This window comes from Pristiophorus japonicus, chromosome 4 (assembly GCF_044704955.1).
Source record: "Pristiophorus japonicus isolate sPriJap1 chromosome 4, sPriJap1.hap1, whole genome shotgun sequence".
NCBI lineage: Eukaryota > Metazoa > Chordata > Chondrichthyes > Pristiophoridae > Pristiophorus > Pristiophorus japonicus.
The window spans coordinates 175001336-175019144 of record NC_091980.1 but is presented as its reverse complement, the minus strand read 5'-3'; the positions used below and the strand labels follow the sequence as shown (position 1 = coordinate 175019144).

The following is a 17809-nucleotide window of genomic DNA, read 5'->3' as shown; positions in this document are numbered from 1 at the left end:
CCAAGAGGCTATCAACCAGTTAGCTAATCAACAAAAGTAAGAGAAGCGGCAGAATAAAAGGCAAACATTACTATTTAAGCCAGTCTTTTCCTTTCACTTGTTTAACAGGCAAGTGATTCTTGTACAAGTGGCCTGGAAAACAAACTGATCAAAAAGCACATGGGGCTGCTGAACGTATGATAAATGGTAGAGAGATTCAGTATCTTTTATTGTACTCAACAGCTTTTATGTAAAAGGACGTTTTTTAAAGTTGGTTCCAGTGTGCAGCAAAAATAACAGCGTAGTATTCCTTACCACTAGGCCTCTCTATCCTCTGTAAATAGTAACAGCAGGTGGCAATTTAGTGAAGCTCAAACCTTGTCCCTCGATAAAGGGTGTTGGGTCAGTGAGTTGCAGTGTGTTTCCAACATCCTGCCAGGATTGTTCTCCTTCAAGCAGAAAAGGTTAAGCGGAGATTTGATAGGTGTGTTCAAAATTATGAAGGGTTTTGATGGAATAAATAAGGAGAAACTTTTTCCATTGGTAGGAGGGTCAGTATCCAGAGGACACAGATTTAGAATAATTGGCAGGAAGCAGATTCAATAGTAATTATCAAAAGGAAATTGGATAAATATTTGAAAAGGATAAATTTGCAGGGCTATGTGGAACGTGCAGGCAAGTGGGACTAATTGGAGAGCTCTTTCAAACAGTTGGCACAGGCATGATGGGCCGAATGGCCTCCTTCTGTGATGTATGATTCTATGCTCTACTAAGTGATAAGAAGTGGGTTTGGACTTGTGACTACCGTATAGTGCCAGGAATTTACCATCTTGTCTCTGGCATCAGTCAAAGCTCAGAGAGAACAGGAGCATAAGAGATAAGGGAAGATGAGGAGGAAAAGCATTGTTAGAATACTATTCCTGTTGTCACACAGTCAGCTCAAAACTAGCAACGAGAGAGGGTCACCTGACTCACAAGCACTCCACTAGTGCTGACCCCAAATAATTAATTTTAAATAATTTTTTTTCCATTGGGAAAGAATAATCTGAAGAGAATACACATACACTCATCCCTGAGCAGGAGTACAAAGAGCAGTTTCAATTATTTCTTGTGAGTATGATCTCCAGGAGCTGCAGTTAGCAGCCAAGCTTACTTTAACAGCAAATCCCAGCGCCGTGACTTCTACCACTGAGAAGGAAAAGAACAGCTGTGTCATGGGAACACCAAGTTCTCCTCAAGTCTCACAGCATCCTGACTTGGAAATATAGCACCATTCCTTCACTATCACTGGATGAAAATCTTGGAACTCCCTACCGAACAGCACTACGGGAGCACCTTAATGACATGGACTGCGGTTCAAGAAGAAAGCTAACCACCATCTACTCAAGGGCAACTAGGGATGGGCAGTAAATGCCAGCCTTGCTTGCATCATCCATAGTTTGAGCCGAAGGTTGCCAAGTATGGTGTTGTCATTCTATTGTGTCATGCAGCATTCGAAACAAAGTAAATGAGTTGACGGCACAAATCATTACAAATGGGTATGATTTGGTGGCCATTACTGAAACGTGGTTGCAGGTTGGCCAAGACTGGGAATTAAACATACAATGGTATGTAACAATTTGGAAAGATCGACAAGAAGGGAAAGGAGGTGGGGTAGCTCGGTTAATAAAGGATGGTATCAGGGCAGTTGTGAGAGACGATATTGGCTCTAATGAACAAAATGTTGAATCATTGTGGGTGGAGATTAGAGATAGTAAGGGGAAGAAATCACTGGTGGGCGTAGTTTATAGGCCCCCAAATAATAACTTCACGGTGGGGCTGACAATAATCAAGGGAATAATGGAGGCATGTGAAAAAGGAACGGCAGTAATCATGGGGGTTTTTAACCTACATATCGATTGGTCAAATCAAATCGCACGGGGTAGCCTGGAGGAGGAATTCATAGAATGCATAAGGGATTGTTTCTTGGAACAGTATGTTACAGAACCTACAAGGGAGCAAGCTATCTTAGATCTGGTCCTGTGTAATGAGTCAGGAATAGTAAACGATCTCCTAGTAAAAGATCCTCTCGGAATGAGTGATCACAGTATGGTTGAATTTGTAATACAGATTGAGGGTGAGGAAGTAGTGTCTCAAACGAGCGTACTATGCTTAAACAAAGGGGACTACAGTGGGATGAGGGCAGAGTTGGCTAAAGTAGACTGGGAACACAGACTAAACGGTGGCACAATTGAGGAACAGTGGAGGACTTTTAAGGAGTTCTTTCATAGTGCTCAACAAAAATATATTCCAGTGAAAAAGAAGGGCGGTAAGAGAAGGGATAACCAGCCGTGGATAACCAAGGAAATAAAGGAGAGTATCAAATTATAAACCAATGTGTATAAGGTGGCCAAGGTTAGTGGGAAACTAGAAGATTGGGAAAATTTTAAACGACAGCAAAGAATGACTAAGAAAGCAATAAAGAAAGGAAAGCTAGATTACGAAAGTAAACTTGCGCAAAACATAAAAACAGATAGTAAAAGCTTTTACCGATATATAAAACGGAAAAGAGTGACTAAAGTAAATGTTGGTCCCTTAGAAGATGAGAAGGGGGATTTAATAATGGGAAATGTGGAAATGGCTGAGATCTTAAACAATTATTTTGCTTCGGTCTTCACCGTGGAAGACACAAAAACCATGCCAAAAATTGCTGGTCACGGGAATGTGGGAAGGGAGGACCTTGAGACAATCACTATCACTAGGGGGGTAGTGCTGGACAGGCTAATGGATCTCAAGGTAGACAAGTCCCCTGGTCCTGATGAAATGCATCCCAGGGTATTAAAAGAGATGGCGGAAGTTATAGCAGATGCATTCGTTATAATCTACCAAAATTCTGTGGACTCTGGGGAGGTACCAGCGGATTGGAAAGCAGCTAATGTAATGCCTCTGTTTAAAAAAGGGGGCAGACAAAAGGCAGATAACTATAGGCCGGTTAGTTTAACATCTGTAGCAGGGAAAATGCTTGAAATTATCATTAAGGAAGAAATAGCGGGACATCTAGATAGGAATAGTGCAATCAAGCAGACGCAACATGGATTCATGAAGGGGAAATCATGTTTAACTAATTTACTGGAATTCTTTGAGGATATAACGAGCATGGTGGATAGAGGTGTACCGATGGATGTGGTGTATTTAGATTTCCAAAAGGCATTCGATAAGGTGTCACACAAAAGGTTACTGCAGAAGATAAAGGTATGCGGAGTCAGAGGAAATGTATTAGCATGGATAGAGAATCACCACTAACAGAAAGCAGAGAGTCGGGATAAATGTGTCCTTTTCGGGTTGGAAATCGGTAGTTAGTGGTGTGCCACAGGGATCAGTGCTGGGATCACAACTGTTTACAAAATACATAGATGACCTGGAAGAGGGGACAGAGTGTAGTGTAACAAAATTTGCAGATGACACAAAGATTAGTGGGAAAGCGGGTTGTGTAGAGGACACAGAGAGGCTGCAAAGAGATTTAGATAGGTTAAGCGAATGGGCTAAGGTTTGGCAGACGGAGTACAATGTTGGAAAATGTGAGGTCATCCACTTTGGAAAAAAAAAAAACAGTAAAAGGGAATATTATTTGAATGGGGAGAAATTACAACATGCTGTGGTGCAGAGGGACCTGGGGGTCCTTGTGCATGAATCCCAAAAAGTTAGTTTGCAGGTGCAGCAGGTAATCAGGAAGGCGAATGGAATGTTGGCCTTCATTGCGAGAGGGATGGAGTACAAAAGCAGGGAGGTCCTGCTGCAACTGTATAGGGTATTGGTGAGGCCGCACCTGGAGTACTGCGTGCAGTTTTGGTCACCTTACTTAAGGAAGGATATACTAGCTTTGGAGGGGGTACAGAGACAATTCACTAGGCTGATTCCGGAGATGAGGGGGTTACCTTATGATGATAGATTGAGTAGACTGGGTCTTTACTCGTTGGAGTTCAGAAGGATGAGGGATGATCTTATAGAAATATTTAAAATAATGAAAGGGATAGACAAGATAGAGGCAGAGAGGTTGTTTCCACTGGTCGGGGAGACTAGAACTAGGGGGCACAGCCTGAAAATACGGGGGAGCCAATTTAAAACTGAGTTGAGAAGGAATTTCTTCTCCCAGAGGGTTGTGAATCTGTGGAATTCTCTGCCCAGGGAAGCAGTTGAGGCTGGCTCATTGAATGTATTCAAATCACAGATAGATAGATAGATTTTTAACCAATAAGGGAATTAAGGGTTATGGGGAGCAGGCGGGTAAGTAGAGCTGAGTCCACGGCTAGATCAGCCATGATCTTGTTGAGTGGAGGAGCAGGCTTGAGGGGCTAGATGGCCTACTCCTGTTCCTAATTCTTATGTTCTTATGTTCGGTGGTGATGACACAGAAGCACAATACAACATCATCAAGACAACTGTATGTATCGAGATTCATCTGCATATCCATACTGGTCATTGACACAGGATGTGGGAAATTAGGTGGAACAACAGTTTATCTAGGCAAGACCAGATAAAGGAATGACTGTGACAGCAGTGTGATTTCTTTCTCAGATACTACACGTAAGGGATGGTTTAACTCAAGTATACATGTATATTTACCGGCAATACTAAAACCATATGCTACTCCCAAAGATTAACATGCTCCAGCAAATGAACCAAATCTCCAATTTTAAGTAATATAATATCATATTCAGGCAACTGTGTTATGCCAAGAAGAAAAGAAAAGACTGGCATTAAATATAAACCAAGAAAGCAGATAGATATATATATATATATATATAAAAAACAGGAAAACCCAAGCAGACTCTGGTACCTTATGTTAAAATCAAAATGAAAGCTCTTTTTCCTTTATTGAAAGCAACCACAAGAAAACAAAAATCACATGTTATTACACGGAACAAGTTGTACTCAGGGATATGTCAATGTCTCAAGGACCTGCCCCTTCCTCACTGGCTGCTCACAGTCAAGTATTAAAGGCAGCTCAAGTGCAAACTACATCAGGCTCAGATTTTTATTACTGCATGTTGCATGAGGGAACAATATTCTGTGTTCATTAAGTGAGACCAAATGCATGATATTAAAGAGGAAGAGTTACCGATAGAACAGAGGTTCCCCAACATTACATTCAGAACATTTCAATTTTCAAATGCAAGTATGCCCCTTCGATCAGGTCTCTTGTTCTCTGTGCCATTTTTGCTGCCCACTGGGAGACCTGGCTTGATACAACAGTTCAACATGTGCGCAACTATCCACTGGATCAAGAGAGTGGAGATCTACAAGGACATCATTTTGCAGCATGGGCACTGATGAAGTTTTAACTGGTATCTGCACTCATGCAGGCCACTGCCCTGAAAGGTGGGTTTGTTGGGTCTGTCTGTGTCATCTGAGGCACAAGGGTGTTGCCTATGAGACTTGTTCACCTCCTGTCAGATCACTGGTGGAACAACTGTGGATATTCACAGAGGTTCAACTCAGTGATGACATGGATGGGTGAGAGAGCCGAGTATTCTACCTCTCCAACAGTGCAGAAGCCTTTAGGAGAGACATGTTGAATAATAATTTTAAGTTTCTTTTTTTTTAAAGCCAAAATATTGTTCTGTTGGCATCCATCAAATTGACTTGGTTTTAAGTGTGTAGCTTTGCAGCCAAGACATTGCTTCCAATCCAATAAACAAAGCGAACCTGCTCACTGCATAGCCAACAAAACTCATTGGTGGAAAATCCATTCAAACTTCTTTAAGCTTCTGCTACTGGAGCTTCTTAGCTACAAGCAGCTGTTTTGGCACAGCATCCTTCAGCTGCATTGTCTTAAATCTACATTGCCCAATTAAAAAGGTTGCAGAAAACTTGTGCAACATGGCAACTTATCTGCAGCCAGTGTGAAAGAGTGAATTGAATTTTAAAGTAATAGCCACATACATAAACTTAAACGTAAACCATAAATATTATAATCCCAGACTGCTATAATATTACTTCATTTTCACAGAGAATGCAAGTAATAAAAACAGAAAATACTGGAAATACTCAACAGGTCAGGCAGCATCTGTGGAGAGAGAAACAGAGTTAACATCTCAGGTCGATGACCCTTCGTCAGGACCTGTTTCCGTCTCCACAAATGCTGCCTGACCTGCTGAGTATTTCCAGTATTTTCTGTTTTTATTTTAGATTTCCAGCATCCGCAGCATTTTGCTTTTGTGTGAGAGGATGCAAGTATTGTGTTATCATATCCCTTCCTGTAAAGGGACTTTTCTCTGGAGTTTGGCACCAGGGTGGAGTGCAGAATCTGTTCAGTTGCATGTTATTTTAGTAGGTAATCATAACTACTTCAGAGTCTCGCCATCAGTACTATTGGCTTATCAAGACCAGTTACAAAGAATTATGATTATCTGTGTAATGCAGGAGTGACTGAGCCCAACTGTGTGAAGGAATTGAACATATAGGATAAGCACTGAGCTCCTCTGTCCTCCTCCCCCCGCCGCCCCCTCCCCCCAATCCCAAATCAACGACTGTATTATCAGGATCAGTAACCTCTTTCAGCCAGAACCTGTATTACTGACTGTATCTCTACTGATGTTAATCTAGCTCCCTCACACTGTCACTCAGTAACCCCTCCCCCAGAACCTGTGTTACTGACATTCGCTACAATGTTAATACAGCTCCCTTGCACTGTGGGACATGGTAACTCTTCCCTCCAACACTTTATTAATGACTGCGATCTTTCTCATAACATCACAGTCAGTAACTCTACTCAGTCTGCGCTCACATTTGAACAAAAATATTGCAGCAAAAAATACAGAAAATGTTAAACTTAGCCCTGTTTCTTTTTAATGGTTTCATTTTTGCAAGAGGTACTAGGTGCTGAGACATTCCCATTGTTAAGTATTGCAACCCAGTTAGTGCACATCCATGGGTATATCCAAGCAAAACGGGTGCAGATTATTTGCCGTCATAACAACCCTCTGCAGTCCAGCACTCTATTATAATGAGGTGCATGCTGTGACAAACGCCCCATAACATCGCATATGATAAAAAAGTAAAATCAACAGCCAAAGTCCTGCTGGCTCGCAACAGGTGCAGTGCCATAACAGAGGGCTTCATTACAACATTTCATTAAAGTAACAGGTATGCAGTGATAGCAACAGATTGGTTTATGATCAGTAAAGTGTAGACATTTCTGTGAAAGTGTGCACTATTTTTGTATCCCAGGTGATTAATACTGATGTACTGACTGACATGATCACAATTACCATCACCAGCTGACCTCGGCAATGTACCTGTTGCCGTGGAAACCATCTGTTGCTGTCACAGAATTCGGTCTGCCAAAGCACCTCTGACTTTGTAGTTTGTCGATTATGTAACTTCTATTGAAAGTATTGTTTATTTTAAAAGGAAACTCAACCACAACCTCAATGTGAAAACAATGACTGTACCTTTTCTGCTTGTAAGTTAACATGGCTTCGGCGATTGGTAATTGGTGGGCGATGTTTGCATTGGAGATGTATTGGGTAACTCTAGTGACGACATCCGGTATTTCCTGCACTATAGTTAGACACAATCAACAGGTTAGACAGGCCATTATGTCAGTTATTAACAGCCTGCCTTTCTCACAAAAGCACAGATGCAGTCACAAAATGAAAGAGACAGAAAAAAAATAGAATCTCTGCCAGAAGTTTGTTTACCAAGAAGTACTCTTCGATATCAGATTGCACACCTACGCACAGCTTGAAAGAAAGAACTTGTATTTATATAGCGCCTTTCACGATGTCAGGACAATCCAAAGCGCTTTACAGCCAATGAAGCATTTTGAAATGTAGTTACTGTGAGGTAGTGTTAGTTGAATTCAATTTAAAAAAGTAAATAAAAATGCAGGTGATTTTGATGCATTTTTGTTAAAATTCTAGTTTAGAGGGTTATTTTGAGTGTGCTTTAAATTAAGCTTGTTCCCTGATGATTCATAAGTGAATGCATCATCTGGTGCAATACTGAGTGATAAAAAGGAAGATCCCAACTTTGATCCCTAATGTAATGAGGTAGCGGGGACACAAAAATTGGCTCCCCTGAGTTAATGGGTGAGGGATAGGGGTGGGAGGAAATGAGCCATGGTGTTTGTACCCAATCACTACCCAATGAGCCCTGCATCAGGTCAGGAGAGGGTTGGGCTCGGCTACTGACACTCTGGGCTCCCAAATTAGGAATGGCCATTTGGGTGTGGAACTGGAGCACATCTAGCACCTAATGAATCATATCTAGGACCGTAAACGGGATAATTGTGTTGGGTCGAGGGTACAGGGGAAGAGAAGAGAATTAACACAAGTGGTAACACAAAATGGCTGTTCAAATGTGAAGCTTTGTTTTCCATCAGTGGGAGTTCAGACCAACATAATATCGTCGTAATATGCCCTAAGTGCCTTGAACCGCTTAACCTGGCACCTAAGAACCTCACTTTTATTTTCAGCCTATCCAGTGGTTGACTCAATTATATAGCATATACAACTGGACGATATTCAGACTTGGGCTGATAAGTGGCAAGTAACATTCGTGGCACCCAAGTGCCAGGCAATGACCATCTCCAGCAAGCGAGTCTCCAACCATCTCCCCTTGATATTCAACATCATTACCATCGCTGAATCCCACCACCAACATCCTGGGGTTACCATTGACCAGAAATTTAACTGGACCAGCCACATAAATACTTTGGCAACAAGAGCGGTTCAGAGGCTGTGTATTCTGCAGCGAGTGTCTCACCTCCAGACTCCCCAAAGCCTTTCCACCATCTACAAGGCACAAGTTAGGAGTGTGATGGAATACTCTCCACTTGCCTGGATGAGTGCAGCTCCAACAACACAAGAAGGTCGACACTATCCAGGACAAAGCAGCCCGCTTGATTGACACCCCATCCACCATCTTCAACATTCACTCCCTCCAAGACCGTGGCTGCAGTGTGTAACATCTATAAGATGCACTGCAGAAACTCGCCACAGCTTCTTTGGCAGTACCTCATAAATCCGCGATCGTTACCACCTAAAAGGACAAGGGAAGCAGGTATATGGGAGCACCATCACCTGCAAGTTCCCCTCCAAGTCACACACCATTCTGACTTGGAAATATATCGCCGTTCCTTCATCGTCGCTGGGTCAAAATCCTGGAACTCCCTCCCGAACAGCACTGTGGGAGTACCTTCACCACAAGAACCGCAGCGGTTCAGAAAGGCGGCTCACCACCATCTTCTCAATGGCAATTAGGCATAGGCAATCATGCTGGCCTTGCCAGTGAAGCCCACATCCCAGAACGATTTAAAAAAAAAATAGCTCCACAGATTGGAGGCCCTCACCTCACCCACAGCTTTCAACTGAACTGTGCTGAGCCGACAGGTGTCAGATGGTGGGTGTGCCATATCCCTGTAGGGAAGGGAGCATGGGAAGAAAAATAAAGAGTGCCATTTAGCAGGTCACTACTTCAAACTTCCCAGCTACGATGAATTAGGACAAACAACTGCACACTCAAAACCAGAGGTTCAGGACTAAGCAGCACTATGCAATAGTTCAGGATAAAATGGGTAGGGCAAATGTTAAAAAAAAATAAACATGCAAGTACAGATAATTGGAGTTTAGCTGGGATTATTTGATATATAAATTTAATATATCCATTTAGGAAACAATTTTCAGAAGCCTGTTGCAGGTGCAGCAGTCTCATAATAAATTACGAAGATTTTGGATGAGACCATTGGTTCATCTAACCTGGCCTTCTGTGTCTCCCATCAGGTTCCTTACTACGATTCTCACACCAATAGCCCTATATCCCCTTTCCCAAACAGGAATTAATTTGGTCCTTCTTTAAACCCTGCCCCACCCCTTCCGCTGGTAATCTGCTCCACAATCCTACTGCCCTCTTACAAGAAAAAAAACATTGCCTACATTTTCTATTGACAGCTTTAACTTTAAACTGTGTCCCCTGGTCCTCAACTCTTGAAGCCAACATCTGGGGAAAAAACAGCAGCTCCAAGCCCAAGCTTTTGGGAGAGGCTGATGCATTCAAATAAAAATGAAGGCATTAAAAGACAATGAATAACTGCAATCATTAGTGTGAAATATGTAATTTCTTTTGTTTAAATTTTTATTTTGGACCTCAGTTACTGAACATAGAGAGAATTAAGAACAGAACATAAGAAATAGGAGCAGAAGTAGCCCATTTGGCCCCTCGAGCCTGCTCCGCCATTTAATAAGATCATGGCTGATTTGATCTTGGGCTCAGCTCCACTTCCTCACCCACTCCCCATAACCTTATCGTTCAAAAATCTGTCTATCCCCACCTTAAATATATTCAAAGACCCAGCCTCCACAGCTCTCTGGGGCAGAGAATTCCACAGATTTACAACTCAGAGAGAAGAAATTCCTCCTCATCTCAGTTCTAAATGGGCAACCCCTTATTCTGAAACCCCTTATGTCCCCTAGTTCTAGAATTGTGGGAACCTGATGGCCAGATTATGCAATGTGACATAGTCTCATTATAAAATAGCAGCTGTTGTGTGTCACATAATGCGACACCATAAACATTTAAAATACTTAATACAGCACTACCAACAGGAATAACAGGTACTTAAAAAAAAAAATGTATTCGTTCATGGGATGTGGGTGTCGCTGGCAAGGCCAGCATTTATTGCTCATCTCTAATTGCCCTTGAAAAGGTGGTGGTGAGCCGCTTTATACAACTGAGTGACTTGCTAAGCCATTTCAGAGGGCTGTTAAGAGTCAACCACATTGCTGTGGGTCAAGAGTCACATATACGCCAGACCGGGTAAGGCCAGCAGATTTCCTTCCCGAAAGGACATTAGTGAACCAGATGGGTTTTTACGACAAGCCAGTAGTTTCATGGTCATCATTAGCTTTTTATTCCAGATTTTTTTAAAATTTAATGAACTGAATTGAAATTCTCCAGCTGTCGTGATGGGATTTGAACTCATGTCTCCGGATCATTCCTCCCGCATCTTGATTACTAGTCCAATAACATAACCAGTATGCTACCATACCTGTAAAGTCTTAAGAAATGTGTGCCCCACATACTGAATTTAATGTATAAGAGATTTGTATAAAATCAGAGAAGTCAATGTCAACACAGTGCATCACTCACACACTCTCCACTGCTTTCTGAACCGAGATTCTAAGCTAAACTACATGGAGGTCTACATTGTGTAATAAAGATTAGTGATTCAGTCACTTCAAAATTTATGGTCATTAAACCAAAGAACATAGAAACATCGAAAATAGATGCAGGAGTAGGCCATTCGGCCCTTCGAGCCTGCACCGCCATTCAATGAGTTCATGGCTGAACAGGGACTAATCTCTTTTTTTAGTAACCAGTGAAGAAAGAAAGCCAGGAACCTGAACCATTCATTTGTGTCATACAGAAGTTCCGCTGATTAGTTCAGAGACTAGTTTCCATGATTTTTTTGTGCCACATTTAAGTAGCACATTAATGAAAATTAATGAAAAGATAAATGCATTTATTCAAAGAATAACCTAACCAAGCAAAGAGCTAGAAGTAAAAACATTATTCAAAACACAATTAAATGCCATGATGGGAGAGTTAGTGTACTGATTGGGCAAATGACCCCAAGAGTCAGCCTTGGCTCAATGGTAGCACTCTTGCCTCCAAGTCAGAAGATTGTGGGTCTAAGCCCCACTCCACTGTCAGAATGAGACGTTAAACTGAGGCCCTCTCAGGTGGACGTAGAACATCTCATAGCGCTATTACGAAGAAGGGCAAGGAGCAAAAATTCCTACCTCATCATTCAAAAAAATATATCTAGCCATTTATCCCATTACAGTTTGTGGGACCTTGCTGCCTACAAATTGGCTACTTCATTTGTCCATATAAGTGACTGCACTTCAAAAGTAATTTATTGTTTGTGAAGTGCATGGGGACATACTGAGGGTGTGAAAGGGCGTTACATAAATACAAATTGTTTCTTTCTCATCCCTGAATTTGATGTTCTGAAACTATCCTTAGCCATTGTGTTATATTGCTCAATATTAAAATCAACAATTAAAACAAGGAAACTAACCAAACATGCTGACAGCAGATTTGTGATGACACAGTAACTCAATGTAGCCTGACTCTCAGAGTCAGTGATTTCAATACATTACAACACATTCTTTACCTATGGAAGGGGCCTCCATTCTGGTGAAAAAATCTTGCCATGCTGCATCCTGGAAGAAATTGTTGTACCTGTAATCTATGGAGCTGAGGTATTTGGCCACTGGGTGAGAACCTATGGAGAAGGAAGTGTGAATGTTTCAGTATATCTAGCCAGATATAAACTTCAATTACAACCACCTTATCTATAACTTGCTGCCACTTACTTTTACATTTTCACTGAGGTGCCAATTGTAATCAAGCTTTGTTCTAAGCTTCTAAATTTGACTTTTCATTCATTTTTACAAAAATAATTTAACATCTTAGAATCATACAGCAGAGAAGGAGAACATTCAGCCCACTGTACCTGAAAGAGCACTCCAATTAGCTCCACTCCCCTGCTTTTTCCCTGAAAATCTTCTGTATACATTCTCTCCATTTTCAGTTTATTGCAGTGTATAGTCAAACAGTGAAATCTCTGCAGCTGCCCGTTGTGGTTGCAAGCAGGTCAAAGCAGCTCTAAAGGCTGCAGGAGATCCCAGCAACTGTGTGTCAAGGCCACAGGAAGTCCCGGCAGATGCTGTCGAAACTGCAGGAGGAACCAGCAGCTACTGTAGAGGTTGTGGGAGGAAACAGCAGCTGCTATGGAGGCTACGGTAGGTTTTATAGAAGCTGCCCTGTATATATCACAATCCTCACTGCATTATAGAAGCTGCCCTCCATGCTGTATTATATGCTGCCTCGTATATATCCCTTACGCAGCTGTACTATAGATGCTGTCCTGTATATACCACTTACCCAGCTGTACTATAGATGCTGTCCTGAATATACCCCTTACCAATCCAGAGGTAGTAATCTCTGGATTGCTACCAGTGCCACGTGCTAATCAGAGTAGAAGGAGCAGGATAGTTAGAATAAATACGTGGCTTGAGCAGTGGTGCAAGAGGGAGGGATTCAAATTCCTGGGACATTGGATCCAGTTCTGGGGGAAGTGGGACCTGTACAAAAGGGACGGTTTGCACTTGGGCAGGACTGGAACTGATGTCCTAGGGGTAACATTTGCTAATGCAGTTCGGGAGTGTTTAAACTAATATGGCAGCAGGATGGGAACCTATGCAGCGAGACAGGGCGAAGTAATATGGAGTCAGAAACAGATGGTAGAAAGGTAAAAAGCAATAGTGGAAGGCCGAGTAAACAGAGGCAAGAAACAAAAAGGGCCACACTACATCATAATTCTAAAAGGACAAAGGGTGTTAAAAAAATAAGCCTGAAGGCTTTGTGTCTTAATGCAAGGAGTATCCGTAATAAGGTGGATGAATTAACTGTGCAAATAGATGTTAACAAATATGATGTGATTGGGATTACAGAGACATGGCTCCAGGATTATCAGGGCTGGGAACTCAACATCCAAGAGTATTCAACATTCAGGAAGGAGAGAATAAAAGGAAAAGGAGGTGGGGTAGTATTGCTGGTTAAAGGGGAGATTAAAGCAATAGTTAGGAAGGACATTAGCTTGGATGATGTGGAATCTATATGGGTAGAGCTGCAGAACACCAAAGGGCAAAAAACGTTAGTGGGAGTTGTGTACAGACCTCCAAACAGTAGTAGTGATGTTGGGGAGGGCATCAAACAGGAAATTAGTGGTGCATGCAATAAAGGTGCAGCAGTTATCATGGGTGACTTTAATATGCATATAGATTGGGCTAACCAAATTGGAAGCAATACGGTGGAGGAGGATTTCCTGGAGTGCATAAGGGATGGTTTTCTAGACCAATATGTCGAGGAACCAACTAGAGGGGGGAGGCCATCTTAGACTGGGTGTTGTGTAATGCGAGGGGATTAATTAGCAATCTCGGTGTGCGAGGCCCCTTGGGGAAGTGTGACCATAATATGGTGGAATTCTACATTAGGATGGAGAATGAAATAGTTAATTCAGAGACCATGGTCCAGAACTTAAAGAAAGGTAACTTTGAAGGTATGAGGTGTGAATTGGCTAGGATAGATTGCCGAACTTAAGGGGTTGACAGTGGATGGGCAATGGCAGACATTTAGAGACCGCATGGATGAACTACAACAATTGTACATCCCTGTCTGGCGTAAAAATAAAAAAGGGAAGGTGGCTCAACCATGGCTATCAAGGGAAATCAGGGATAATATTAAAGCCAAGGAAGTGGCATACAAATTGGCCAGAAACAGCAGCGAACCCGGGGACTGGGAGAAATTTAGAACTCAGCAGAGGAGGACAAAGGGTTTGATTAGGGCAGGGAAAATAGAGTACGAGAGGAAGCTTGCAGGGAACATTCAGACGGACTGCAAAAGCTTCCATAGATATGTAAAGAGAAAAAGGTTAGTAAAGACAAACATAGGTCCCCTGCAGTCAGAATCAGGGGAAGTCATAATGGGGAACAAAGAAATGGCAGACCAATTGAACAAGTACTTTGGTTCGGTATTCACTAAGGAGGACACAAACAACTTTCCGGATATAAAAGAGGTCAGAGGGTCTAGTAAGAAGGAGGAACTGAGGGAAATCCTTATTAGTCAGGAAATTGTGTTGGGGAAATTGATGGGATTGAAGGCCGATAAATCCCCAGGGCCTGATGGACTGCATCCCAGAGTACTTAAGGAGGTGGCCTTGGAAATAGCGGATGCATTGACAGTCATTTTCCAATATTCCATAGACTCTGGATCAGTTCCTATGGAGTGGATGGTAGCCAATGTAACCCCACTTTTTAAAAAAGGAGGGAGAGAGAAAATAGGGAATTATAGACCGGTCAGCCTGACATCGGTAGTGGGTAAAATGATGGAATCAATTATTAAGGTGGTCATGACAGAGCATTTGGAAAGAGGTGACATGATAGGTCCAAGTCAGCATAGATTTGTGAAAGGGAAATCATGCTTGACAAATCTTCTGGAATTTTTTGAGGATGTTTCCAGTAGAGTGGACAAGGGAGAACCAGTTGATGTGGTGTAGTTGGACTTTCAGAAGGCTTTCGACAAGGTCCCACACAAGAGATTAATGTGCAAAGTTAAAGCACATGGAATTGGGGGTAGTGTGCTGACGTGGATTGAGAATAGGTTGGCAGACAGGAAGCAAAGAGTAGGAGTAAATGGATACTTTTCAGAATGGCAGGCAGTGACTAGTGGGGTACCGCAAGGTTCTGTGCTGGGGCCCCAGCTGTTTACATTGTACATTAATGATTTAGACAAGGGGATAAGAACATAAGAACATAAGAATTAGGAACAGGAGTCGGCCATCTAGCCCCTCAAGCCTGCTCCACCATTCAACAAGATCATGGCTGATCTGGCTGTGGACTCAGCTCCACTTACCCGCCCGCTCCCCATAACCCTTAATTCCCTTATTGGTTAAAAATCTATCTATCTGTGACTTGAATACATTCAAGGAGCTAGCCTCAACTGCTTCCTTGGGCAGAGAATTCCACAGATTCACAACCCTCTGGGAGAAGTGTGGAAGAACTTTAGTTCACGATATAGGAAGGGGTTAAATTTCTCTTTTCCTTTTAGTAAGTTTAATTCTGTGCTGAGACTGCAGAATCCTGCAAGGCCAGAAAATACTTGATGTCTCTTCTTTGTTAGAAAAGAACAGATAACATGAAAGCTGTACATCTGGTATTTGTATATGTTAAGATACCCCCATTGCCTGGACAAAGTGATTTCTCTGATAAGAGGGGCTTTTAGTGATGATCTTGCTGACCCTCGAAAAGATTGAATAATGACGTGACAAGATACTGTTGGGCTGTGTAAACTGACCTTTGTGCCCTGTTTAGAATTGGTAATGTTCCTGAATAATGTAGGTGTCAATTGTAGAGATAAAATTCCTTTTTTTCTGTATAAAGATGGAACAAGTTTCTATAGAATTTCAGAGTATTGCCTTGGTAAGGACCAAGCATCTCTCCGAGATATCTCGCCTGTACATATTAAAAGAATCTCTTGAAGCAAGACTCTGAAATCTCCGCTTGAGTTACTTTAACTTAGAAATTTCCTCGACAGTTTCTGGCGTAGTCGGCAGGATCTCTGATAACGAGATCCCAAACGAACAAGTTTAAAAGTAAAAATTGGCTTAAAAGAAAAAGAGGAATTTTAAAAGGATTTTCCCAGCTTAAGGGGGAAAGTGCCTAGGCTGTCCTAGAAAAGGGGGCAAGCCGCCGAGATCCCGGAAGGGTGAGGCATAGGGTAGCTACCGTAAGAAGCTAAAATAACAAGAAAGCTAAAGGAGACCCGAGCCGAGCCGAAAAGAGACACCGGTGAGCGCTTTGTAAATACTGTGTGTGTATATATTTTTGTGGGCGTGTCTTAACCTCTCGTTTCAGGAAACACCGCGAGAAACTGCACCCGGAGAGAATGGGAAACAGCTCTAGTCGAGCAGGATGCTTGCGTCCAGTTCCTAGAAAAGGGAAGAAAACCGACCCTCCAACTAAAAGAATGAGTATGCAGCGTAAAACTGAAAAAAGGATTCGTAAGGTAGTAAAGCAACGAGAGAAGGTAGGAGATCCAATTGTGCCACCCGGCTCGCCGGCGGACACTGTAATTAAAGAAACAGGAGATGACCGATACGCGGTAACATTTAGTTGCGATTTATATGGTTGGTCTGATGGGGACTGGCCATATGGAGGAAGTTTTAAATTGTCTTTAATCGAAGAATGGAGGAAAATAACTAAGGAAGGGGGAGGAGACCCTACTTGGGACAAAGATTATATGGATAAATGTTTTATTAAATGGCTAGAGGTTGCAAAAAGACATCAGCCTCCGAAAGTAAAAATATCAGAGAATAAATCAGGAGAGAAAGAAAGGGGGAGCCAATCTGAGAGCTGGTATGGTCCTAAGGTCACAAACAACCCCAGCTCAGGCAGAAGCCGACTCTACCCTCCTCCTCCAAAATCCCCGAGTAATGATAGGAACCACAGCGGTTTTAAAACCCTGGTCTCCGGGAGAGGCCAGAGATATGATCTCTGCAGCCCCAAACCCGGTAAAGAAACCTGTTGCATTTCATAACTGGCTTGAGCAGACCTGTACAATTTATAATCCGCTACCAGGGGATGTTAAACTATTATTACAAGCAGCGTACGGATCTTCCTGGCAGGGAGTAAAAGATATGTTCCATATCCCGCCCGGAGAAGAAGGGGATTGGAGAGTTAATAATGATTTGCTAAATGAAGGAAACGAATCTTTAACACACTGGCTACAGAATAGAGGACGGAATGCAATTCTACAAGGGGCTAGACAACATGGGGATATAGGGGAGGTTACTCGCTGTTTGCAGAAAGCGGAAGAATCAATGATAGATTTCGCAGCCAGGTGGAAAAATAGCTGGGAGGAGTATGCAGGAATACCCTTAGATACGAATGAACCTTTAGCAGTACAAACACTGCTGAACTGCATGTTACCACAGCATACAAAGACCTACAAAATTAAAGTTTTAGATTGGCAAGGAAAAACCTGGAAAGAGACAGTCACTGTCTTGGCAAACATGGACAGGGAGGGATTGTTCAATTACGTAAGTAAAACCAAAGCAACATGTCAATATTACCAGCAGAGAGGCGGAGGGCAGGCGCAGAATCGAGGGGGATTTAGGGGTGGAGGAAGAGGAAGAGGACAGTGGTCACAGCGAGATCGCTCTCAAGATGAGTGTAGAAATTGTGGAAGAATAGGGCATTGGGCTCGCGACTGTAGATGCCCG

At 42.4% G+C, this 17809-nt stretch overlaps 1 protein-coding gene across 8 annotated transcripts in view; it reads right to left on the bottom strand.

Moving 5' to 3' along the window:
- Window positions 1–17809, bottom strand: part of pacs2 (phosphofurin acidic cluster sorting protein 2) — a 353460-nt gene that overhangs the window by 22711 nt on the left and 312940 nt on the right. For 5 of the 8 annotated variants that reach the window (XM_070878838.1, XM_070878842.1, XM_070878839.1 and 2 more), the window contains 3 exons: window positions 12140–12250; window positions 7413–7521; window positions 4796–4828 (listed from right to left, as the gene is read on the bottom strand). In XM_070878838.1, coding sequence (XP_070734939.1) covers window positions 4796–4828; window positions 7413–7521; window positions 12140–12250 — 253 coding nt within the window. The remainder of the gene's footprint in view (window positions 1–4795; window positions 4829–7412; window positions 7522–12139; window positions 12251–17809) is intronic. The other 3 variants (XM_070878841.1, XM_070878844.1, XM_070878845.1) reach the window with 1 other exon arrangement.